The 27411-nt window shown below is 43.7% G+C and overlaps 1 protein-coding gene across 6 annotated transcripts; it reads left to right on the top strand.

The window, feature by feature from the left end:
• The first annotated feature begins 118 nt into the window (after positions 1-118).
• cacnb4a (calcium channel, voltage-dependent, beta 4a subunit) lies at positions 119-26931 on the top strand. Of its 6 annotated transcripts, XM_078285915.1 has the most exons (15): positions 119-181; positions 1574-1657; positions 18832-18951; positions 19486-19608; positions 20284-20411; positions 21241-21320; positions 21478-21497; positions 22463-22543; positions 24630-24688; positions 24800-24909; positions 24993-25001; positions 25065-25216; positions 25407-25502; positions 25727-25903; positions 26668-26931. In XM_078285915.1, exons 1-15 carry the CDS (start codon positions 119-121, stop codon positions 26929-26931), a joined length of 1566 nt encoding a protein of 521 aa, XP_078142041.1. The 6 variants fall into 6 exon arrangements, with proteins under 6 accessions (XP_078142041.1, XP_071775711.1, XP_071775710.1 ...); XM_071919610.1 differs by lacking the exon at positions 24993-25001 and having other exon boundaries at positions 21244-21290; XM_071919609.1 differs by lacking the exon at positions 24993-25001 and having other exon boundaries at positions 21244-21320.
• Positions 26932-27411: the final 480 nt, after the last annotated feature.

The following is a 27411-nucleotide window of genomic DNA, read 5'->3' as shown; positions in this document are numbered from 1 at the left end:
TGAAGCGACCGGAGCAAAGCTGGAGCCGGCAGTCCACTGTCCGCCACCGGAGCAGCAGCAGTTCCAGTGGAGCGGGACGGAGCGGCAGCCTCCCCCCTGGACCGATGAACTGGCGGAGATGTCCCGCCACATCTACACCCGACACGGGATAGGCGACGGGCTGCAGAAGCCTGTCTTCCAGGTAATACATGAAAACACCGAGGCTCCTCTTCTCTTCTCTTCTCTTCTCTTCTCTTCTCTTCTCTTCTCTTCTCTTCTCTTCTACTATAGGCTATAAATATCACAGGAAAACTGTAAGTCCTATAGTTCCCTTATTGGAATATTATAGGAACGCTATAAAAAAGCCATACCAGGTACAATAAGGTCACTATAAACTGACTATTGAGTACCATAGATACACTTTCCCTGTCCTATATATTTCCATATTGTAGGAATATTATAGTGATTTTGTTTGTCAGGGTCTCTTCTCTTCTCTTCTCTTCTCTTCTCTTCTCTTCTCTTCTCTTCTCTTCTCTTCTAAGTCAAAATTGTGTTTGTCCACCCTTGTGTCTGACGTACTTCAAATAGAAACTGAATTTGCCTTTTTTATGAGAAATCACCTAGTATGCACTTCTCTATTTAGCTGAAGCATTCTCTGCATTTTTCATCACTCCTAATGGCCCCATAAGGTGTCATTAATCAAAAAAGGGGCGCAGGTCTGCAGCACGGTGAGAATTTGATTTATTTAAATAGAAATGAAATGGGGTGCTTAATTATTTATCATTTTTAGATGGAACTTCCATTTAAATGGAGCCTGTATGACGCAGCCCAAGTCACTTTTCTGGACAAGAAACTGATCTCAACATTTGCTACTGGGCCTTCATTCTAGTTTTTCTGCAGCAGATTTACATGCCATTGTCCATAGATGCATACAAAATCTCTCTCTCTTTAGGGAGTAGGGATTCCATTACCTCATGTCCTTTTGCAATTCTTTCCACATTCTAAAAGTTTTTAGTTGTATCTTTCCTGGAAAAGAAGCATTATCCCCAGCCGGCTGCCTCAGATCTAAGATCCAGATTGGAAGGCAGATTATTGCAGGATAGAAAACACTCTTACTGCCCCCAGATGCCCTTTCCAATGTCACAGGAGGACAGGATGCCACATTATAGTGCGGGGTTAGAAAGGCCTAATTATTCCCTATACCCATCCACTCCTCAGGCATCGGAACAGATAGGCTAGGTGTAAATATGGGTCAGAGAAGGTGAATCAATAAGTGGCCATGCAAAAGCACTTCACCACAGTCTGATGATGCAGTTGGAGATTGACTTCACATAATAAGGTCATCTCAGAGGACGAGAGGCAGCAAGACGAGAGGTTGCTGGAGGGGAAGGTGCCCTTGTTGCACTGTAATTTTGTGTGTGTGTTTGAAAGGTAGTGTGAAAGAGAGTCAAACTGAGAGAGTGATAAATAGAGAGAAGGTGAAACAGAGACAGAGACAGCGGCAAAGAGAGAACGCGAAAGAGATAATTTCATCCCTGTTGTGTGTGTGTGTGTGTGTGTGTGTGTGTGTGTGTGTGTGCTTTGCCCTTGCCAGGCCAACAGAGGGACCTACTCCAGACGCAGCCGACTGAAGCGGTCCGACGGCAGCACCACCTCCACCAGCTTCATCCTCAGACAGGTAGGACCTTCCCATTCCATCAGTCTATCACAAAACACTCAGTCAAGTCCATGTATTAGTCTGGTCCAATCCTAATACTGACAGGTAGACCAGGAGGATTGTGAGCAGAGGTGGGTTTTGTAATTCCTAATTAGGGATGGGACGATATTCTTATCTCACAATACACGATACAGGGTTCATGATTGAATATAACCACGATATGATGTATTACATAAAAGTTCAATGACAAAGTATGACTGGGCAGATTTATGTTTATTTCTGAGACACAAATCTTTCTAGCAATGGCATTGTCTTGCTCGAATGTAAACAACAATTTAAAAATGTCATTACAAAATGCAAATAATAGAATTTGGATGGAGAGCTTGTGAAATTGTGGTGGTCAAGCCGTCTCATTTGTGATTACTACAGAAGAATAAAATGTAGCTAATATCAAGATTCATTTTTCTGCCCCACGATATGTATTGTCATATTTTTGTATTGTGATATATTGAATTTCGATATATTGTCCCATCCCTACTCCTAATTTACTTGTTGAGAACTGTAAAACACAGGCTTGAGAAGTTTACTGGTCTTCTGCACTAGTAAACCACCGCAAGTTTCTGAACCCATTCCCTTAAACAGTATATAGCTACACTCTGTGGTGGAGTTTGACACAGTTTGTGACACCGGAGTTTGACAGTAGAGTTAGGCTCTAATGTCAAGTGAAAAATGAACTAGAGCCCCGTGACAACAGACGCTGCCAAGACAGGAGCTCTTGGCCACTGCTGTTGTTTGGGGAATCAATGGCCTTGATTTGTATCAACCGGGGAATCGAGGCCGCTCGGCCGCTCCTGAGGCCCCTGCCAGCCATGTTTAATTCATATGGACGGGGTGAGGCAGGGCTGCATGAACACATGTTCGCCACTGTAAAACAAATTCAAATGGGCTTCCTGTGTTAAAGGAATAGTTCACCCAAAAATGAAAATTCTGTCATCATCTAGTCACCCTCATGCCAGTTGAAACACAGGTGAAGTTTGTCCATATAACACACAGGGAGGTTGCCAGCACAACTCCATAGCAGCCTTCTCCAAAACAACTGAAGTCAGTGGGGACCAGTTCTTCAGAGTTCCAAAAAGACCTATATTTACACCATAATTTAGTGCAAATCTTAACTACAGCTGATTGACTTGCAACAAATAATGGTGTATAGGTCTTTCTATTCACAGTGTGATTGTTTGGCTGTTTTTGTTTTGGAACTCTAAAGAACTGGTCCCCATTGACTTCAGTTGTTTTGGAGAAGGCTGCTACGAAGCTGTGCTGGCAACCTCCCTGTGTGTTATATGGACTAACAAATTTCACCTGTGTTTCATTTGGCTTGAGGGTGAGTAGATGATGACAGAATTTTCATTTTTGGGTGAACTATTCCTTTAAGTGAGTGTCCCATAACACAGAAACGGGGGCGTTAACGCCGGACTTTGACATCCCAGCTAACAAGTTACCGAGGGAGCTGAGGCTGTGCAAGGACACTTTGTCATTGGCTGCCTTTTGTTCCACACTCTCTCTTCCTCTCTCTATCTTCCTCTCTCTCTCCATCACGTGCCGGCCCACTAACACCACGTGCCCGCTGTAGGTGAGCACATCAAAACAAAACAAATCAGGGCAGAGGGCTTTTTTGATGTGAACATACTAAGAAAACACGTGTGCAGCTTTTCAAAATCTATTAGCCAATTCATTTGCATAAGAGAGGTTTATTCTACAGATATGATTGATGATATTATCAAGCGCTGCGATCTTTGACCGCGATATTTTGCTGCAAGGGCATTCTGCTTTCCATAACATGTAGGTCAGTCTGTACATGGGGAATTTCTTGTGTGAGTACTTGGAGTGTTGGGGTGTTTTAGGCTGGATTCAGACAAATTTTGCATTCAACTTCACCCACTTGGTAAACCCAACTTGACACCAGACGAGGACGTTCTGTACAGCCATTTAGAGTTGATGGCTTTACTCTGAAATTGCCAACACGCTGTATCACAGCACCGCAGTTTATGCTCAGCCTGTTGACATCGCTCATTAATTATACAGCACCCACCGCAGGGAATCAGCATGGAATAATTATGTGGCTCACCGTGTTGCGAGGAGGAAATATACATCAGGGAGCGCTCATTAAGATATACTCCAAAGAGAGAAAAAGAAAGAGCCTCACAAACACACCCACTGTGTTTTGTGTCGTTGCCGGTGAGACCGTCATCAGGTGAGAAGGGGAGCAGTGGGCTCTCTTTGATTCCCTCGCGTATCCATAGTAACAGCCATCCTTCAACCAACAGGGGTCAAGCCCAGCAGGTTGATTGGCAGGCAATCGCTCCTCCTCCTGCTCAGCTGAAAGTATGATTTCCACTGTATGCCCTCTCAGGAAGGAACAATAGAGAAAGCTGAGAAGAAACCCACGCCTTTTCCTCTTCCCCAGCCAATTTACCTGAATTGTTCAGCCTCCTCCACCAGCAAGGACTTAGAAAACACTTGAGTTATGTTAGCAGCCATTTACATCTCTATGATAGATTCTTATACCAATTCTGTGCTTTGAAATCATTTGTAGTCGTTGCTTATGTGACAAATGACACGAGCCTGGATGGAAGGGCCGTTCATGTGTTACATCCAACTCCTGTATCTCTGTCTCAGCAAACTGAGTCGCATGCCTAGGGAGTGTAAAGTGAATGTTTCCAGTGGGTGGATTTTCTGCAGATTGATTCTGAGTATTAAGGTTAGGGGAGGATGAGCATGACAAACAGTCAGAGTCTCTTGGATGACCTCACACGGATCTGTCTATTGAAAAGAAAAGGAAGCAGAAGGGGCTGCGTGCGAGGAGACAAGAGGCAGGAGTCTGTGTTCACCTCCGAGTTAACTGACCTCAAGCAGCATCTCACTTAAAGCAGAGGAAGGTGGGTGGAGAGCATGAGAAAACAGCAGGTTTTCAATCCAGTTGAGTGTTAAGTATTGGCCCAGGAAGCAGCAAAATAATTCAACCGGCAGGTTAAGGAAAGAGAGGAAAGATTAAAGAGAGAATTACATACAGCGATCGGTTTGAAATAACACACTATTCCGCATGTTAGGCAGTGAAATAATAAGAAAGGGACAGAATGGATTAGAGCAGATATGGCTGAAATGCTGAGTCACAAGAGAGGCTCAACTGCAAAAAATCTTCATCTTAAGTCCTAAAATCGTAATTTTCTTAAAATAAGTGAAAAAATCTGCCAATGGTGTTAGATAACTTCACTTGTTTCCAATGCAAATCAACTTGTTTCAAGAATTTTGTAGACTCAAGTGTCGTTTTGTTGATTGCAGTGCAGCGATTTTGCCTTATTCTGATTGTTTCAAGATACTGACACTCAGTGTGAGCAGATAGAATGATTCTGTCAAAGAGAGGTACTGGTAGAAAGCTGATTTTCCCAGATGGAGCATTGACCGTCCATGTCAGCCTCCTTCTGGGACAGATGTTTCGCTGCTCGCATGGTGATTGGATGGCTGAACGTGCGTGAACGCCCTCTGACCCAACCTCATGATAAGAGGATGTTGGAACCTGCCAGATGTTTGCTGCCAGGAGGAATAATCCGACGCTAACAACTGCGAAGTGGCACGGGCAAATCATCCCGTAACAATCCAACTCATCTGTGGTGGATTTAATTAAGCTGTGATCCAGGTGCATTAGAAATCAATGAGAAATTCAGTCAATCATTATGAATCTTGCACAGTATAATAGTGGTGTAATGGGATGCAGAGGCTATTCAGTCTTTTCCATGGCCCTGTCTGCTAAGAAAAACCCTGACCAGAAAATGAATTGAATAGAACTGAATGCCTCTTTTCAAAATTCTTATCCCATATTCACTTCCTGGGTCGCCAAGGTTAAATTCCCCTCCTGTCCTGAAATGCAAATCTGACTGTAAGTATAATTGTAAGGCCGACAGACTTTTCTATAATCTCATTTTGGGATGGCAGGGGCTTTAAGATGCCACTGCTTCCTTCCCGAAAATTTAATTGCGTTTCTGCATCACAATGCGTTAAACAAAGACATCCGTTTAACCTAATTTTTTCAGTCTGCAGCCAGCGAAGTGATAAGGAAGGGGGCTGCTTCACACTGCTAATCCCTCTTATGTAGGTCGCATGGCTTGACTCAGCAGCCTTTCATTGGTGAATCGCTTGGTGGGGCCTGGCCGCTGCTCTCCGACCCCCCACCCCCACCCCTCCTCCTCATACCTCACCAGTCCCTCATGAGTCTATCCTTAGCCTCTGGAGACCTCACTCACAATAGCCTTTTTCCCTCATGAACAGTGTAATTCTTCTGGAAACATCACAAATCTGAATTGAGACCAACCGAATGAGAAGAAATGGAATAAGATACTCCAAATGCATAAATGAATCAGCATTCAAATCCCTTGATTGTTCTGATGATATGTCAGTCCTCATTATTATTATTTTGGTGATCTTTGGTGCTCAGCGCTCATTGCTGTGGTGTTTCTGCACTGCTCTTCCCAGAGATCACCTGTCAATCAAACAGTGTGTCCAGTACTGTGACGTCTGTTTCCTTAGATTTTCTGTTGATGAAGTTTGAGTTTCTGTAGGTGGCGCTCTTTTCTTTGTCTGTTCAGTCACGGTGGCTATTGCTGCCCATGCTAACTACCAAGATCTTCTTCTGTTTATTCCAAACAAACCGCTGTTGATGCTGCTAAAACGCATCACTTCCTGTGCACCAGGGGGGTTTTAGCAGGAAAAACCCAACACCAGGTGTTCAGAACAGCAAATGTAAAAGCTTTCATGAACTGGCTATAGGTTGAATCACTGTTGTGTTAAATCATTCAGCAATAGAGAGTAGCAAAAAGGACATTTGTTAATATGAAAATGTTGCTGATTATTACTTTAAATTAGATTAAAGTACAGACAGAGAGGCATCTAATGACATCATGTCTGGATTTTGTCTGTCTTCAGAGTCACTTTCCTGTAACTAGATGAGTGACAGTGCAGCAGAGTGTGGTTCTGTCGCTCAGCAGGTACAGCATGGCAGTAACAGCTTCCACCAGATGGCATATTATACTGAATGTCATGAGTTTCAGTTAGTGCAACCTCAAATACAGTTGAGTTCCTCACCTGTTCAAAGCTTCACAAAACCACATAGCCATATCCACTGTGGTGTGGGAAGACCCTCAGACCTCTGCTGCTCCTCTGCTGCTCTCTGCTGCCTGCTCAAGATATGACTGGAAAGCACCCAACATCTTTCTGTCTTTCTTTCTTTCTTTCTTTCTTTCTTTCTTTCTTTCTTTCTTTCTTTCTTTCTTTCTCATTATTTGTCCTTTTACATCTCTAAAAATATGTTTTTGCTTTCTTTCCCTAAGGTCTGAGCTGAATTAGGTGCAGGGCTTTTTGCATACTCATATGATTTAAAGCTGTAAGCATCTCTTGGTTAGTTTAAAATCATTATGAGAGACACACACACACACACACACACACACACACACATATCCCCAAGGGTTCTGAGAGCTGCTGAGGTCTGGAGATGAGGAATATAGGATTGGCCCCTTAGGAGAGCGGTCAGATGTTGCTTTTTATGTTTGAGGAAGATATATCCAGCTGCTCAATATGCCGTCTCTGTTCCTCCACTACAACATCTCACTGACGATAATTAAACCATAAGGTTTCCTGAGAGGTGCCTGTTAAAAGGAAGAAAAAAGAAAACTGTGTCAGGACTAATGAAGATGCCTATCTGTTAAGAGCAGGTGTATCTGCTGTAATACAGCCAGTCAGAAGAGGGTGGTGTTGCACTGTGGCAAGGAAGGAGACTTGGAGACTAGAAAAAAACGATTCTCTTCCAATTTCACTTGATTGGATACTATTAGGGATGAAATGGACATCTAATTGTTTTCACTTATTTTACTATATTTACTTTTCATTAATTAATTTGCTTTTGTTTGACCATTTTCCTCCTCGTTGAGTTCTGTCATTTTGTTTCTGTTACCTAATTCAGTTGCCTTTTTGTCTGTGAGCTCGAATTTATCTTTGTTTATTTCTTTTGAGGTAACTGTTTAAAGTCCATTGGATTTTTTTTTTTAGAAATCTCACCTACCCAATCTGTGACTTTCTCTTCTCTCATTCTTTTATCATTTGTAGCTGTGTTAATGAATGAAGTCTGAACTGTAATCTCTTGTAAGAATTTAAGGCAAATCCTCAGAACTATCAAATTAAATTGGATTGCTATAATTTGAGGGGAAACCACTTAGTTCTCATGAGATTTTAAGGGGCTTTGGCACATGTTGTCTAGGATGCAACTGTGTGTTTGAGTTTGATTTAATTTAACAGATTTTTCATACTGATTGGAATAATATAGAAGGCAATAGCTTCATAATTTCTCCATTCCTCTGTGCATGCATTCAACACTGCTCATAAATGGTGTTGTGATGAAATCCGTCGATGAATCAAATCAAAGACCTGATCTACAGTTTCTCTTCTTGACCCGGCTGGTCACTCCCTTTATTTACGACCAATCCCCCCCGGAGCAGACATGTGTAGACTGACGGTTATTTTATGGCCCCAGTGCGTTCATGAAGCTGTAATGACACAAACCCTCGGTTTTGTAACAGCAGCGCGGCTCGATAACGCCGGGTCAAGCTCCCATTTTATGTATCATCGCTCAGCCCTTCACCTTTCCTGGGATGCTGCGTGTGTGAATTATGTGTTGAAACTGGGTGTTTAGGTCAGGAGATCATCTTACACACACACACACACACACACACGGCTGCAGACACTCACACACACACAAACCGATAACACAGAGGGCCATAGAGAAGAGAGCGCTGGTTAACACCGCTCTCAATCTGCAGACCCCACCTCTCTCTCTCCCTCCGCTGCCTCTGTTTCCTCTCCTCTTCCTTATTCACAGCCAGCCGAGCTGACTGGAGCGTCAGCCGGCCAATCAGCAGGCTGCATCCCACCTCTGTCATCAGCCAGTGCTGGAGGAAGGGATTGGCTCCTGCGCTCTGGTGCTTGGAAGGCAGATAAAATGCCAGGTCTGCTCTGCCTCTGGGGACAACCAGGCTGCCTTATAATGGGAACCAACACTCGCTAGGCTCGGGGGGCAATAATATCCAATTTACCGTCAGGAAAACAGAGGGCTCCACCTTCTTTTTTTTTCTTTCCCCCCATCCTCTGCTCCGGTGTGGTGTGGTTTGTCTACCTTCATGTGGAGAAGGGGACTGGGCTGTCACTCCCCCTCCTCACCATCCATCCTCTCTGGACCTGCTTGATTGCCGATCCTTTCTGTTTTTGCCCCGTTTTTGCGCTTCTTGGAATTCCACTCCTCCATGTACGATAATTTGTACCTACATGGATTCGAAGACTCGGAGGCGGTGAGTGGAGGGTGGAGCGGCGTGAAACACTTGTTAGCCATGCTTTTCTATTATTCTCATGTGTGTGTGAGGCGCCTAACATACATCAGGGTTGAGTGTGTGTACATGCTCACACTCTCAGACCCTTACACAAATACCCACAGAAGGCATTGAGACTAGGTTGCATGTTGTCGCTCTTTTCCGGGGAGTTAGAAGAGGCTGGGGGAAGGGTGTGTGTGTGTGTGTGTGTGTGTGTGCTGGAGAAAGAGAGACAGAAACAGAGAGAGAGAGCCTCAAATCTCTGGTGTGTCTCAGTACATTGTCAACTGCTTCTCTATCATCCAGACTGTACAGTTTCCTTATTGACGCCACTGAGGGGAAACAAGCCAGAGGAAGCTCTTCTCCATCTCACTGAGCATCCGCCGATCTGGGCAGGGTTGCTCTGCCATCTCGCCGTATACCACTGATTAGCCAGTATGCATGCTGTAAAAGTGTGTGTGTGTGTGTGTGTGTGTGTGTGTATTTATGTATTTATGTGTGTGTGTTGAGCAGCCGGAGCGATTCTTAGCACTATCTTTGATGTATTCTCACTTATTCCATGCCAATAGCAGAGAGGACCATTTGCCTCTGTGGCTTCATCTGTGTTTTTCTCACTTCTTTTTTTTTCTCCCTTCATCAATGCTATTGTATATTGTTAAGGTCCATTGGTAAGACCAACAGTGTCAGCTGATGCAGATACAGTATGGCCAGCTGTAGTACGTACACTCTGTTGCTCCATTGCAACCAAGTGTGACTTTCACACAAGACTAGAACGTGTGCGTCGGAGAGATATAATTTGCCTGTTATTCTGTGTGAATTCTCACCCTCGAACAAGTGCTTGCACACACGCACACGCACACGCACACACACACACACACACACACACACACAGACACACACACGCTACTATTGCTACAGAGAGGCCTAGATTTATATTGATGTGCAATGGGCATCAGCGGGAGAAATCTGTGTTGGAGCAGCAGAAAAATGCTTACAAAGGCAATAAAAGGTAAGAGCTGCTGGGTGGAGGAGAGGAGAGGGAGGAGAGGAGGAGGAGGAGGAGGGATGGTGAGGTGAGGAGTCATACTGAGCCAGGATCTGTCAAGACCTCTCTGCCTGACTCCGTCTGACTTCCTGGCTCACTTTTGAAGATCAGGGTTTTGGGAGAATGTTTCACACATCCTGTCATACGCATAATATTTAGTGAGCGTAGGTTCTGTTGTAATACTAACAAAGCAAGAGTCTTTAATCCTCTCGCTTTGAGATTCTCTAATTCTCTCATCTCTGTAATCTAGTTAAATCAGAGATCTGGCATTTTTTAGGCTGGTTTGTCTCAATGAATATCAGCAAGAAACTGAAATATGTTTCTCATATTTCACAGACTACAGATACAGCACAGTCTAAAACCAGCATCTGGTTTCCTGTTGTCTCAGCTATTGTAGTCATCATGTGGTATATTTCCATGATTATGGGTTTGAATAATTGATAAGGCTGGGTACTGTTCACTTTCATGTCAGTCTATTCAGGAAGTAGATTTTCCTTAAAAGTCTATTATTGAAACTTTTTTAGGTCTTTTTTAGGTCTTTTCCAGCCTATTAAGAAATAACAGTGCATTCACTCTCTCTCTTTCATTACCAAACAGACTGCAGGTTTCCATTTCAATTTAAAATTTCAGAGTCAGTAAATACAAGCTTACAAAATCCGTACGTGCGCAGTGTCAATGTTGCGCTGTCCCACAATGTTCCACCTCTGCTGCTGTGTTGGCAGCACTACACAGGACATCTTTAGAGCTCTTTAGTGGCCTTGCGGTTTACTATCAGCACTTGTCATTAGCCTGCGAGTGTCCGGCTTTTTAGGAAGTGAGACTTTGTCCAGGGACTTCTAAGGTAAGGTAAGGGGGGGGGTGACGAATGGAGCGAGCCTTCTGAGATCTGCAGCTTGTGGCTACTGGATGACCTGCATGCTATCTTAGACGCTTGTGTGACTCATTTCTAGTTGATTTCCCGTGAAGGTGCTACAGGCTGCACACAGGGTTTGATGGCACTGTGTCCATGGATGTGTATTTTCGCCTCCCACCTGCTTAGTGAAAAGTGTAAAACAGAGAAATTGGAAGTAAAGTGCCTTGCTAGTCTATAGGGGTTCAAACCAGCGACCTTCCAGTCACAACCCCGCTCCTCTAACCTCTAGGCGACTGCCGCCCCCGATGGTGTGACCGGTGCACATAATGGAGTGTGAATGCTTTTAGCCTCAGCAGGATCAGATAGGGCCGGAGGTCAGGGGAGGCAGGAGAGGGATGAAGATGGGGGAACAGAGCGAGCGCTGGCGTCTGGAGAGATAAGGCTTGAGTGTGGCGCGATGGACTCAAGTCTGGCCACTTGACACTCTGAGATAATAACCTCACTCGCATCCCAGTCGTTGTATGTGTGTGTGTGTGTGTGTGTGTGTGTGTGTGTGTGTGCATAATTGTGCGTGCGTGCGTGAAAGAGAGAGAGAGAGAGAGAAGAGGGGAAGAGGTCGGGTGGCAGGGTTGTAGCTTGTGTGTCTGTGCACATGAGAGTCATTTTGGGAATGTTTTAAAGTGCCTCATGCTCTGAATTCTTCTCTCGCCCCTGCTGTAAAACAAGAGGTGTTAAATGATGTCATCCTTGTTGCTCGCATCTCGAGCAGCAAATGTAGCGGCAGAGATCAAATTTGTAATGTACGTTTGCCTTTTGTCTGCTTGTTTCTAAGTAGAACCCAAGTCTCTCAGCACAAGAAAGCACAGCGGTACAATGCAGAAAACCAGATAAATCACGAAAGAAGCTTCTATTTCCAGAAAGGTTACTTCGTTATTCTGAATAATGAAACATAAAGCGAGAGCTAGTCTGTGAAGGCCTAAGGTGTGGTGCCCTCATTTGGCTTCCTCCCCAGTCCCCTAGTTATAGATTTCATTTGTAATGAGGCAGTAAATAACAGTTATTTGTATCAAAGGAAAAGACTCCCATGGCTCTGAATGGATCGTTAGCACAGGCGCCTGGAAACCCCGGACAAAGGCATTAATCCTCACCTTACAGCTTGGCAGGTTGATTTCAAAGACTTACTGCTGTTTGCATCTTCTGATGCACGTTTTGCCATTCATTTTAATGAAATTATTGATATGCGTTTGTAGTGGTTTTTCATTCAAGCCATGTATTGGGTTTCTACAATATTTCCATACTCCACATTCAGTCTTGTTGCCCTGTTCTATTCAGTTGTTCAGGCGTTCATAGCATGCTGGAATTCACAGTCGTTTTATAGCATAAATGCAGCAATTTGGTCGCTGGTGTCCCAATCTATGGAGAAACAATGGTCTATATTTTCTTTCTCTGTGTTTTTCATGATGTAAATTGACAGTTCACTATGTCCCTGCCCTCAGTCAAGCATGTGATTTACTCAATGTTGACTGGCCTACAGGATACATCTAAATAGTCATCTGGGTTGCATATAGAGGAGATGGCAAAGCCTGCTACAGACCATGTCACAGATAGAGATAACACTGACTCTATCAGACACACACTTCTCTCTCTCTGTATGTTCCTTGTGGCATGTATAGGGCCGATCACGAGAGAGAGAACGCAACAATGCAAAATATCCGTTCTTCTGTGAAAGTGGCTCAGGACGGTAATTGGAGGAGATGGTTGTGCAAAGGGAAGCGCAATTCCAGGAGAAGAAACTGGTGAACAGGGCAGAATTTAAAGCAATACATCATGCCTTAGTCCTCATGTCAAGCAGCCCTTTGTAAGCACGTTTCCTGGTCCCATGAGCTTTACCCCATTTGTACATGTGTGTGTGCATGTGTGTGTGTGTGAGTGCATACTGTCGGCTATAACGCAAGGTATAAGCACAACAGATTTTGTGTGTGTGCCTGCGTGTGTGTGTGTACATGTGTACTCATCATATCTGTTTCATTAACATGATATATGGAGTAAATAGGGGGAAAAAACAGAACAGACGTATGTATATTGGTACATTTCTAGATGTATATAATCTTACAATCATACATCATCATCATCATCATCATTGTCATCATCACTCTTCTTTTTCTTTCCCATGGAAGATTTGAATTCATTTAAACCTGTTTCAGTAATATTTATGTGAGCAATGTTCATCATCTGTTAAATCATATTTCCTATGAAGGATTCTCAATTTAAATACAAATTTCTATTTAAGAAGATCTGACTTCTTCAACTGTTATGAAACATACAGATGGATTCTCTTCAGAGAGCTAACAAGGTCCCACCTCTAGCATGGCTATAATGTATCTCCCTGCCCCGTGTGGATGGATGGTGTTAATGGTGTGTGTTGAGCAGAGTATCTGGCAGCGTCCATGGGGGCAACAGACTGTGCCATCATCTGTTAGGTAAACATTTGTGCTGAGGCCCAGTTTTTCACCCCGTATGGCTGAGTCTGCAGGAAGGGCAACGTAAACCAGCTGGCTGCCGATCCACCCGGCCTGACGAGCTGGATATGAGCTGGTGGAGCTGCCCAAAGCATCTCCCCCTTCTCTCTCTGATGGAACACTACAGCCTGAAACTCAAGCCACCAAACATGTGAATTTGAATTGCTGTGATATTTAAGGTGAAGAATACATGGCAGGTGCACCTCTTTGTATACACAAATATCTGTCTTAACCAGTCGTTTATTCTAGTATTATAGCATTTTTCTTAAAACAAGTGAAAAATTCTGCCGATGGATTGAGAAAATTTCACTTGTTTCCAATGCAAATTAACTTGTTTCAATCTAATCTTGATGCTAGTGGATCTGCCTTATTTCAAGATATTGTAAGAGGTTTCATTTTTTTTTCAATTGTTATGAGGCAAACAACACACTCAATACTATCAATGCTCAATACTAGACCAAATGACTTATTCAGATGGATATGTTTTTGCAGTGTAAGATGCAAGGTTTTCACCGGACAGCGACGATATGCGTGACAGCAACAGCTAAAACACAAAATCAAGATCAAGATTAAGAACAGAGAGAAGCAGTCATGAACCCAGTCTTTATTGCTATCAGTGCAATGGCTTCACAAATGTCGCTTGGCAGCCCGTATTCATCCCCATGTGTCTAGTCAGTGATGGAACGCTTCCATGATCTTCACGCTTCAACAGCTGAGCGGAGACATACTGGATCCACAGTGGCCACTTGGACAGAGAGAGGGAGAGAGAGAGGGAGAGAGAGAGGGAGAGAGATGTACCTTTTCCAGCCCAAATCATGATTCTGTGTATGCTGTCATACATGATACAGATGAGATGCTGAATTTAAGCAAGCAGCAAAGTGGCAAAAGTTTGAAATTCATGACCAGGCAGATATATGTAAATCTTTATGTATATATTTCAGTGTTGTTCCAACCCATATTAGTTGCAGCACACTATTGCAAATGTCTTTTTTCTCTTTCTATTTCCTTTTCAGGGCACATGATGAAATGGTTTGTCTCAAAGAACTGCTGCACCAGTTTCATCACAGCACACTGCACATCGCAGCAACAGCTGTCAGTTGAGAGTAGTCAGCTGCAAAGTGCCCTATTGATTTTACTTTATAATGTCAAAACAGAGCTTATAGGGAGATAAAAGCTGAAAGGAAGCAGTGGGAATATATTACTTTGTCCGCTGGTCTGCTGTGGGAGACCGATATCAGAGCCTGTGAGTGTTTACATAGAAGTGAATGGCTGGTACACACAGCAACATGATACCTCTCAGTTCTCTGCACTGTTCATAAGGAAGACCTTGCATCACATGCCCCAGTGTCAATATGACATTATTATGTTATGGAGTACATCATGGCCATTGCATTATGCTGTCCTCAGCATTACATCATGCCACATGATAACATATCAAAGTACACTTTACAAGTTACATAATCGCTATGCACTGCTTGTTATATGGACAATAATTATTGGGCCATTGTAAACAAGTAGAAGGAAAATAATTGTTGGCTAAATTTTCCCTTCTATATATAATTTATAAAATATTGAGTTGTTATCATTGCCTTAACATATCACAATCATGAGGAATTGAAGAAAAAGCAGAAAGATAGAGAGACAGACATACAAAGACATGTTTAAATCAAACGACAGATAAAAGCAGACAGGCCGACAGATAAAGAGAGGGTTATAGATGACTGGAGACAGGTGGGTAATAGGCAACGCAGGGCCAATGAATCGGATAGGATATTGATGTCAGTAGTGGTAACAGTAGTAGCAGCGGCCATAGTGGCTCTCATCATTCAGCCTCGCCCTTTATGTAACACACTGGTCACGTGATAAAGCCTGGTCAGAGGGCAGAGGGGGACAGTTGGCTCCTGATCCTGGAGGGGCCAGTAGGTCCAGCAGCCTGCGGGCTACTGTGTGCTCTGTACACACACTTGGCTATACATCTGCACCTGTATTACGGAGCGATGGTGAGCATTAGAGGCCCCAGAGGCTCTGTCCCCTGGGCTACTTGTTCCCCTGTCTAGGGGGCAAGCATCCAATGTTTATGCTAATGTAGTGTAGTTGTTACTCTGCTGTAGTGTAGTGTGAAGTAAACAACCAAGCAGTGAGAGTATAAGAGGCTTTGCAGTTGCATCACAATTCTCCTAGCAACCACATCTGGCGCAATCATGGAGGTTGACTGGAGAATTGGCTGTATGCAAATAATGGCTAAATATATCATAATCGGGCAAAAAAAAGGGAGATACTAGATTAGCCACTACTAACGCTATCTACTAGATAGATAAGTGCGCAAATCAGATGTGTTTACAAGAAGAGTGTGATGGTTAGCTGATTGTGATTAGCTACCCAACAAGCTGACTGATTATCTAAACACAAAATCGTTCACATGTATCAGTGGCGAAATCAGTTCCCAGTCAAAAACAGCACAGAAATGAATGTGTGTTCAATTCTGTTGAGAGAACGCATTGCCCAAAGGCTGACCTCTGCTATGGCCGCCAGAGGATGCATTACATCACCTGAAAGCCCTGGCCTCTATTATGGTTATGGGTTTTCATTTCCATGTCCTCTAGATAAAATCATCTACCAAATGGCATCTTTATTGCATTACGCTGAGCATTTTGGTAAATCAAGGAAGCTTCGAATAACCAGCCCACTAAATAGTTTTTCACACACAGTGCTGATGCTGCACGGTGTTCTAAGAGATTGGAGCCGAGGCCAGATCTCCCACATGGGAAACCAAGCAGCTACAGTACCGGTCAGCCAAAGGTGAATACCTCAGAGCCAAGACAGCGCTGCAGCCAGGTCACACATGCATCATAGTTGCGTGTGGACAGTGTGAGCATGCTGACGGTCAACATTATCAGAGAAGGGTAGCATATCGCTGTTGGCGTTTTCACATCAATTGAAGGATTGCATGCTCCTCTACAGGTTGAGAAAATTCTCTGACCTCGTGGGCTTATGAAACCCTTTCAAACCGCATTGGATAAACTCAAAAAAGCTTTGTCATCAAGCTAACTCTAAGCTGTATTTCTTAGATTTCGGAAGCTGAGATTTTAAGGTACATCGTCTCCAAAAGTATTTACAGTACAGGAATCCACTCGAAGGGTCTGACACAAGGCCAGTGTGTAACTTGCTTGTCATCTCATTCTCGGGAGTAGGTTGCATCACGCTGACACATTCACCTTGCTACCAGTGGACAGTACAAAGGCGCTTGTGGAGCTTGCTGAAGCCCCTGCTGCATGCTGTGGATGGGGTGTGATCGTCAGCCACCTTCGTCAGGAGGCCTGAAATAGCGTCCCTTCAGCATCCGCCCCCTCACAGCAGGCTGGCTGGCTGGCTGGCTGCATGTGATGCCGGAGCTTGAGGAGCACACTGCCGCTGTACTGACTCCCTTGCAAAGCTATGCGGTGGGGAGTCTGGCTGTGTCTCCAGCTGTGTCCGTTCTGGATCCACTGTTGCTACTGTTTACGTTGGCGCTGTCTTGACGCTCTCCTCTCTCGCTCTTCTCAGCAAGTCAGTCACACTCTTGCTATCTTTCTGTCTCTCTCTCTGCCTCTCTCTTTCTCTGCCTTGACTAAATGGGTGGGCGTTTTTACTGCTCCTCACACCCAGCAGCCACTGACTCGTTGCTAATAAGGACGAGGGGTGAGGGAGGGAGGGAGGGAGGAGGGAGACGGCTCCTCAGATAGTGATGGTATGAGACTGATTCAGCCTGAGGCCAACTGCAGGGGCAGAGTCACCCACTGAGTCCCAGGAGACTCGGGGCACACACACACACACACACACACACACACACACACACACAAACATGTTCACTGTGGCTTTGCTCAAGATTAACACAAAGCTGCCTATTTTAACATTCATTTAAGTTGAATTTGTTTGTTGTCATTTTGCTGTATAATCCCTATCTGATGGCAAAGTAATAGATAAAACCTGTTCTATCAGTTGCAGTCGAAGCTATTACTCAAAAACACTTTAAGCCTATTGTTTATTTATTTATAACTCTTAGTAAGTATTACTGTGGCATTATATGATAAGGTATAGCAGTTGTCATCATCATAAAGATATATTTCCATTGTTTTCTCACCTAAGTGTATAATGTCTACTACTTCCAGGATCTGACCTCACATTGAAGATAATGCCTGTTGTGTTTGCCAGGGGCTGCGGCTTATCCAGCAGCGCTACACAGGAGCGTACAACACTGAAGCATCCATCTCCATCTGAAAATGTCTAACCAGTCTAATCAGAGAGATGATTTCCCTGCCTTGTGCTGCCCACTCTGAGCTAATAGCTCTTTTATCGAGGCTAGGGCTGATCTCCATTATCGCCCAGGTCTTCATTTCACTCAGCCCTTTCAAGGGAGAAATGTCATGCTTTCAAGGAGGAAGAGCGATGAAGCACAATCCTGGGGGAATGGCTGTTAGCTTGCATTAAGTTTTTATATATTGTATATTAGGAAGGTAGAAAATTGTCAGTTCCTTGAAAAATCTCTAATCTCCAGTTTTTCTTGCTGTAATTGGAATGTGAAGAACACACAAGATTTTACAAAACACTGACCATGTGTGATGATTGGTCACTCTTGTTGCTTTGTTCTTTTCAGTCACTAAATACAATGCTGTGACTTATTAATCCTAAACATACAGAGCAGTTGCTTGCTCAGAACAGATATCTTTGAAGTCAAACAGACCTCCAGGATCCTGTCTAGATTGTTAAATACTGTAAACCCAAATGATTCTTAAAGTGGTAACCCCCCCCCCCCCCCCCCCCCGAGACCCCATTCCTGCTGACGTCCCCACAGCCCAGTACTCTCTCTGCCTTTGGCGTTTCTAATGTGATCACAATGACAGGCTTTCCCTTTTCACAGAGAAAAAAACAACAAAACACCGTCTTTCTGAGCGCGGCCACCCAGCCGGCTGGTCAACTTTAATCAGGCTGTCTTTGATCCTGTATGGAGAGGAATACAACCGGTCATGTGACAGCAGCCCCTTGGATACACACACACACACACACCTGGATCTTTGCAACCTCCCACTCAGTATGCTCAGCCTCTGTGCTTTTAAGAAACACAGCCTCATATAATGTCCTGCATCTATTAGCACTATTTTGCATTTAAATGCATTTAGTTTTGAATAGGATGTATCAGATTACAGCGTGACAGGAGCACTAGAATCACTCTAGTGCCAGGGTAACTGATATTTTCACATATTACAATGGTTTATCATTTCTCTGAAGATTAAGCCCGTAGATGTCAGGTTTAATCGGTGTCACATAGAGAGAGTTGTTGTTGCCCTGCAGTTGTATCAGCAGTACCGGACGTGTTGTGTCCTGTTGCTCTCCAGGGTTCAGCTGATTCCTACACGAGCCGACCGTCGGACTCGGATGTGTCCCTGGAGGAGGAGAAGGAGGGCGGCCGGCAGGAGAGGGAGCAGCAGGCCACTGTCCAGCTGGAGAGGGCTAAGGTCGGTCGAGTGTCCAGTGGCTCCTAGTGTCACTGGGAGCAACAGTACAATAGAGTGACATACAGCATATTGCATGAAACACACGTAATCTCACACATATTCATATTCAAACACATGATAGAGATCTACTGACTACACTTTACCGCTGGACTGTATAAACCTTCTTAATGTAGAGATTTACACTGGTAACATTTATAGTAAGTAAGGCAGGCTGAAACCTCTCTTCAAGGAAAAATCCGCCCTAAAACACTTATTGGTGTACCTTGGATTTCTGGGTCCATTTTGTCGTTTGGTGGTGTATTTTGGTGGTGTACGTCGAGTTTCAACATTCACATACAACATTCAACAATCATACAGGGAGAAATCCATCGTAGAAGAGGCAGTGATACTCACTGACAGTAGCCTCAATAGACCAGAATGCAATGCAGCTACAAGACATGTTGCGTTTTGAGTTGTATTTTAATTCAGTGACTCAAAATTTGACGCAAAACTTGAACACTGTATTGCTTTTGCAACGCATTTCCCATCTCACAGACTAAAGCGGTGGCCTTTGCGGTGAAGACCAATGTGAGCTACTGCGGCGCCCTGGATGAGGACGTCCCTGTGGCAGGCACCGCCATCTCTTTTGATGCCAAGGACTTCCTCCACATCAAAGAGGTACAAACCAAGCACCGCTCAGCACCGCTAAACCTCAGTACAGTATGGAGGATTGAATTTATAGTGAACTTAGTGTTCCTTTGGTTTTTAATCTGTCTGTTCTTTTTGCTGTTGAAGTTCAGAGTGGATATTTTAGCATTTGTATAGGATTTACTAATATATATCTAATAGACTGTAGCAGTAGCTTGGACCATGTGAACAGTCAATCCTTTTTAATCCTTATAATAACATAAGATGGGTGTATTTTTGCATTAAAATCTAAAAAACCTATTGTTTTATGTGTTAATTGGGGAATGATTGGTGAATGAGAGTTGACTGGGTATCTTGACTGTTGATTGTAATTGTGACAGAATATTACTTTTATACATTATTTTAGTTACACCAAATTAGCTTGGAAAAAAACACATGTTCATATCTGTATAAAGCTTGAATGCCTATGTATTCCCCTGTATGTGTGTGTGTGTGTGTGTGTGTGTGTTTGTATGCTGCACAAAAAATTGCTTCATTGAGAATATTAAAGGGTTTCTAATCTAATTCTAATCAATGAAATCTAATATTTTTCATAATATGGAGTATAATCTCTAAGGCTTGTTTTGGCATCTCTGTCCCCATGTAAAACTCTTTAAAACTGCGACGTTTCCTTTCTGTTTTGTTTTTTTTCTCATCGGCCTGCAGAAGTACAACAACGACTGGTGGATCGGCCGTCTGGTGAAGGAAGGCTGCGACATCGGCTTCATCCCCAGCCCGCTGAAGCTGGAGAACATCCGACTCCAGCAGGAACAGAAGAAAGGACGCTTCCATGGGTAAGGAGAGGGGGAACGGACAGGAGCCGGGGTGAGGGAGTGATGGGAGGGAGGGAGTGTTGGAGGGATTATAGGTGTTGAAGACAGAACCGTTTGAGGGGTGAGTGGAGATTGGCAGCTGACGGACAGATATACTGTAACTGAATGGGGCCAGGAGGAGCTGGTGGACGGGGGAGGAGGTTAGATGGATGAAAGCCAAGTCGGGTCTGGTGGTCCAGCCTCTCCCTATAGGTGTGCCTGGATCCTGGCCACCGCAGAATTTTCCATCAGATGGAGCGATGCGTTTTCAGCCAGTAATACGGTTAGAGTTGCCATGTGTCATCGTTTTTCTTCATTGACAATGGTGACAGAAACAAGGCGGTCTTTTTCTATCTATTGATTTGCCGCCTTGAGTCACTCAGCTCTACTCTTTGCTGTCTATTCTAAAGGGCATTTTCGTCAGCAGCCTTGGCCTCAATAATATTAGAGTGAAATAACACTGCTGATGTTTCAGGTGATGGCATATGGAGGATAGTTACAGTACAATGAACATGACAAAATATTCCCCTTGAAGCAGTCAAGGCATCTTGATTAACTAAATCCTATATTAATCCTATATACTTTAAGATACTGGTTCTGTGGTACTGCGATACAATATGTCTTCCTTTTACACCCAAGAAATACCATACACTGCTGCTTATTATTTTCTATTGTAAGCTAAATATATCACAATTAGCATGAAGACAGAGGCAGTAGTGACCCGTTTCCCCAGGAGGATGGGTGTTTGATTGATGATGTCTGCCCGTGTTCCACATTAACACTGTTCTCTCTTCTTGGTGTTTCAATGTAGCAGTAAGTCCAGCGGGAATTCCTCTTCCAGTCTCGGAGAAATGGTCTCAGGCACGTTCAAGCCAAACCCCAATTCTGCAGGTTAGTCCCGCAGAGAGGAGGCTATATAGGTCAGGGAGGAAACATCTCCTTCGTCAGGTTCAGAGTGTGCCATGTGAGATCGCCGTATAATGTCTGATGTGATTTGACACTGTCCCCATCCAGTATGCACTCATCTGGTCTTTCCTTCCTTCTACAGGGAAGCAGAAACAGAAAGTGGTGAGTATAACCATTTATAATACTACTACTACTACTAATAATAATAATAATAATAATGATGACGATGATGAAGATGATGATAATAGAGAAAAGTTCATAAAAGCTTCATTCTTGGAGCAGAAATGGAATTTATCAATGAACTAAAGGAGACTGTTTATTGCAACCACTGATACCAATAACAATACAATAAACATTCATCCTTTTTGTAATAAAGGTTATCACTCATTGGACATAAACAGTTTTTACTCTCAATAAAAGTATACAACTTCCTATATTTTTGGAGCACAGAATGTCATCACATCACTTTTTTTTTTAGCCTTTTCAAAAACACACACATAGCTCATCCATGTCTTTATTTTCTCATTGTCTCATACTATCTGTTGTAGCAGGGAATGTGTCAGGACAATTGGAATATTTATACAGTAATAACAATAATACATATTCTACCTAATCTAGAAACAATATTGCCATTTGTTTCAGTACCATGTTTACTGTGAATCTCAGTTGAGGCACACAGGACTCGAGCATATTTAATTGGATCCTGGCTTGAACCTCATTAATTTCATGTGTATGTCCTGCAGACATGACTGAACACACCGTTAAACCATTTAGACCTGTCCACTTTGATTTCAGTCCAGCCCTGCCAGCATTCACTTAGAGGCTTAATGCTGCTGTTAAACTGATCCAGCCCAGCTTAACCTGAGCATGCTTAACTATAATAGGTTACATTAAATTAATTGGTTGGCGCATCCGAGTCAGTGAGCTACAGTCTATGTTTTTTTTCTCAAAAGTGTATGAAGTGATGAATTTCAATGCCCTTGTGTTTTCTCACTTGGTCAGAAGACAGTATTAAAGTGGTAATAAGCAAGATCCTGTTTTTTTGTTTTGTTTTGGTGACATCTTTGTGGATGCTCATTGCTGTGGTGTTTCTGTGTGTGTGTGTGTGTGTGTGTCCACCACTTCAGGCCGAGCACATCCCTCCGTATGACGTGGTACCCTCCATGAGGCCAGTTGTCCTGGTGGGACCGTCCCTGAAAGGCTATGAGGTAGGACACCCTGCTGCTCCTCCAGCCGTCTGACTCAGCCGCTCCTTCACAGACAACTTGAACCCTCATCTCCGAGTCCTCGGCATTACTTAGCTGACTGCTTTCTATAACCAATTCGATACTTGTGTATATTTTTAAATCCATTTTCTTTATTACGGTGTGAGGCAGAGAAGTGCATTTCCACAATAGAATCCTTGTTTGTGGAGCGCTGAGCCGAAAAATAAAATCCATTATGACTACTCAAAAAAGATCGAGGTAGCACATTCAAAATTTGGGAAAAAATAACTGGATGCAAAACTCACATTTTACTTACTGATTTAGACACACAACAATACACATATTTTGTCAAGAGAAGCTTTCATCAGAGCATTCAGAATTCAAATTGACTCTTTTTTGAGTAGTCGTATTGCACTTTTTCTTTGTGTGCCATCTTTCTATGGTTGATTATAGTTGATATGGTTGTTAATGACGACTGTTGTGACCCTCTCTGATACTCTAAATAGTGTGGATTTGCTTCAGCATGTACAATTATAGACTATCAACCTATGATATTGAGCCCTCATTTGATTGAAATAGAATTAGAGTCTATTTGTTCTTATATACTTTTACTGGCAGTCTCATTCTTTTACGTCATTTTCCGTGGGTGAGGATGCATCCATTACGGGCCAGGCTGACTAATGCCCTATGTCACGTGTCATAGGCTCTCTCTTTTCCGCCTACTCCGTTTCTCACTCAAGTTGAAATGCCCAGAAACCTTAAAAATGAAACCGCTCATTGATAATCAGTTACCATCGGAACCACAGGGCAAACGATAAAGGAGGCCAAGGGGGTGGTGGGAGGTGGGAGCTCAGAGTTGGTCGTCATGGAATCGCAGTCCTCATCTCCTGTTCTGGTGTTGCCGTGGCAACAACCTTCTGGGTAAACCACGTCAGTCTGAAAAAATGGAACATGGTTTGAAATTAGAAACAGAAAATAATGTATACTGCACTAGAAGGAGAGGAACGGCGAGATGGCACTTCATGTTTCCATAATCGACACGGATGCCCAGGAGGAACTGAGATTTTGGCTATGAATCACATCTAGCAGCCTTCACTGTTTTGTTATTCTCTTTGGGCGCCATAGAGGTGAATCAGTAACAGTATAGTTCTATGCATTATAAAACTTATGAATGACAAGATTGTGCGTCGTTTAGTGCTATTCCTTGTACCAACAGCACAGAGTGAGGATGCAGTCGCTCTGACTCTGTGCAGGATAATTAATAAGAGTTGCGTTCCATTGTGTGTGAAGGGTGCTACAACTAGAAATCATCTGACAATTATTCTGCGTTTCATCTGACAACTATTCTGTGTTTCATCTGGAAGGACATGAAGCCCCTGTCATTCCGCTGTCACTGCCAATCTAGCTCCTTCTAACATAATCAGAGTGACACTCGGTACTTTGCCTTATGCATGTAGATATTCACTGCCTAGAGTGAAACACCTCAGACCAATGGAAAAACTATCCACTTTTTCAACAGAACCGGCTACTTTGACACACAGCTCTCCTCCATCGCTGCTTCCAGGTTTCCGACAGGCATTCATATTCATCAGCAAAGCCTGTACGGGAGACTGGACTGTGTGAGATTGCCCCAATTCATCACCTGTGCATTGGTCTTTATGACACTTCTCATTGTAGCTCTTAATCACCTTATTTAATGTAACCGGCGTTTCGTTCTGGGGAGGGTCAGGAGGAAAGAAGCCATGCCCGCTGTAGACAAATGGCTCGGTCAAGTGTGTAATTCACAGGCCCGGCTCAGCGGCAGCCTGAATGGACTGTGTCAGGGTGAAGAATAAGAGTGATAATTCTGCAGCCTTTTCAATGAGATTTCCACTTGTTCACTGCCTTGTAGCATATGGATCTGTAAGGATGGCGATGTTGTAAGCCTCTACAAACATCATCTGTTTGCTTATATCCTGTCTGTAACTATGTCCTCTCCTTTACCTGCTTCCCTACTCTATTTCGTTCACTGATCGATCTTCTTCTCCCTCCTTCTCTTCCTCTTCTGTTCATCTCATCTCCTGTTCCTTGCCCTCATTCATTGATGTAGGTGACAGATATGATGCAGAAGGCGCTGTTTGACTTCCTGAAGCACAGGTTTGATGGGAGGTGAGCAGTCAAAGCAAGGCAGCATCCATGGCTTGACAGAGAACTGAACTGTACCTTTGTCATACAGTTTTCATTCTCTGTATGACTCTGACTCTATTGTTTTGTTTTCAGGATATCCATCACAAGGGTAACAGCTGACATATCTCTGGCCAAGAGGTCAGTACTTAACAACCCCAGTAAGAGGGCCATCATTGAGAGATCCAACACCCGCTCCAGCCTTGGTAAAGCTACAGGAATCGTCTTTCTCAATGATGTGCATGTCTTGTAGATGTGGAGAATACAGCTGTTTGGTTAAATCTGGCAGATATATACAGTATGTATATATTGCCAGTCAAACGATGCTTCCCTTTACAATGTCTGTGCTGTCTTCTTGTAGCGGAGGTCCAGAGTGAGATAGAAAGGATCTTTGAGCTGGCCAGGTCTCTACAGCTGGTGGTGCTGGATGCTGACACCATCAACCACCCAGGACAGCTCATCAAGACCTCATTAGCACCCATCATCGTCCATGTTAAAGTGTCCTCACCTAAGGTAACAGGGAGGTGGTCTTTGAATTGCTGCCCTCTCCTGGTAGGATATATACTCTTGAGTCTTAAAGTTCAGAGTGCATTGGTAATTCACCCACACCCGCATTATGGGTTGTTTTTGAAGTTGTGCATCTTTGATGTTAATCCATCATCGGAGACATAACCCTATGTTTTTGTATGCGTGGTCCTCACAGGTCCTCCAGCGGCTGATCAAATCGAGAGGGAAATCTCAAAGCAAACACTTGAATGTGCAGCTTGTGGCAGCAGACAAACTAGCACAGTGTCCTCCTGTGAGTAAACTTTATTTTTCTGTATGATTCATCTTAGTGATTACATGCCGCACATCAGTTTACTCCTGTTAAACCTTTTAAAACACTGTGCCCTCATCAAGACAACCAACCACCATTCAGTTGTTAAGTTTCCTCCTGCAGCAGCCGTGGGTGTAAATTGGAAAAGATATCCATGTGCAGCGGCAGCAGCAGTTTCACTTTTCTCTCTCTCTTCCCCACCTCAGGAGATGTTTGATATTATCCTGGATGAGAACCAGCTGGAGGATGCGTGTGAACACTTGGCGGAGTACCTGGAGGCGTACTGGCGCGCCACACACACCTCGCTCAGTACGCCGCTCAACCCCCTGCTGGGACGCAACCTGGGCTCCACCGCTCTCTCCCCGTATCCTGCTGCTATACAGGTGAACTTATCAGACTGGCTTCAAATGGAAACAATTTAGAAGTTGTGTTTTATTAAACGCCCCAATCTTTTTGCCTTGCCTCAGGTAGTCACAGTCATAACTGCCAGTGTCATTTATCACTGTGTTCATATGTTACTTGTTTATATGAAATTCAACCATTCTAAAATACATACTCCTCACTTATGAACCTTGAGGACTAGGGGGAATTCACAAATAAGTGAAGTGAAAGCTGGGTTCCTCATAACTGATTTAAAATTTAACTTAAGGCCTCAGTTGAGAAGCATGAATTATTCAGAACCAGTCAGACTTGCTGTGCAACAGTTTTAGTAAAAACATGACGTTCAGCTGTGTGACAGAAAACCACATCGTTTCATTTTCATTTCCACATCAGTAATTAACTGTAATCAGATGTGATCAAGACCATAATTAAACTGTTCAGTCCTGCTTTTGGTGTTGATTATCTGAAGCCTAAATCACACTGATCTAATCCTCAGGGCTTTACCATTATACCAATAACATTGCCCTTCCCATCTATTTAATGCTTAAATATATTGCTTGAGAATATCAATAAATGTTTACATTAGATCACATTTCCTCGTAAATCTCATTTGAAACTTCGCAATGCTTGTGCAAACCATTTCCCAATTTGTATGCTTGTGTTGCGTGACATATTAAATGTGATTATATTTTCTGCTTCACTATTGTGGCGAATGTTTGGCAAAGCAAAAACACTATACAGGATCAGTGTTCCCTCTCTCGGACAGGCCCAAAGAAACCGAAACAGCAACCACACAACAGCAGACCTTTCACCTGTCGAGCGCCGCAGCCTGATGCCGGCCGATGAGAACTACCATAACGAACGGGCACGGAAGAACCGCAACCGCCTCTCCTCCGGCTCGCAGCACAGCCGGGACCACTACCCCCTGGTGGAGGAGGACTACCAGGACCCCTACCAGGACTCTTACAAGCCTCACCGTAACCGAGGCTCCCCGGGAGGCTACAGCCAGGAATCCAGGCACAGGCTTTGAGCTGTGGCCCGCTGTAAACCTAGTGCAGGCCTCTCCTTCTCTAACCAACCACCTGTGGAGCTAAGAGTTGAGGCAGCTTTGCTGTAACACGATGAAACTACTACACTCATTTGGCTCCAGTTGATTTGGATTGTAACCACCTCTTATCTGACGTGTAGTACCTCACTTTCCCTTTGCCGGCAAATTCAGAATACGATTCCTGCTCTTGTTTCGATATGAACAAGAGAAGGGGTTGCATCTGAAAATAGTGCAAGAGCAGGCTGGTGGTGTTTTAAAGGGTAAAGCTAAAGCTGGACCTCATTTGAATTTGCCCCAGATGTGGCTTCTGACCGAAGCCAAGTGCACTAGCAGATGATAGTGTACGACTTAGGCCCTTCTGGACTCTTCCTGCCATCTCAGCTGTTACTGTAGCATGCAGGTGGGACTGTCACTACAGTTCACTACCTGCCTCAAGCCAGTGCCAGAAAACACCAAGCATCC

This window comes from Centroberyx gerrardi, chromosome 10 (assembly GCF_048128805.1).
Source record: "Centroberyx gerrardi isolate f3 chromosome 10, fCenGer3.hap1.cur.20231027, whole genome shotgun sequence".
In the NCBI taxonomy this organism is placed as follows: domain Eukaryota; kingdom Metazoa; phylum Chordata; class Actinopteri; order Beryciformes; family Berycidae; genus Centroberyx; species Centroberyx gerrardi.
Note: the sequence above shows the minus strand (reverse complement) of the source record. Positions and strands in the feature narration are given on the sequence as shown.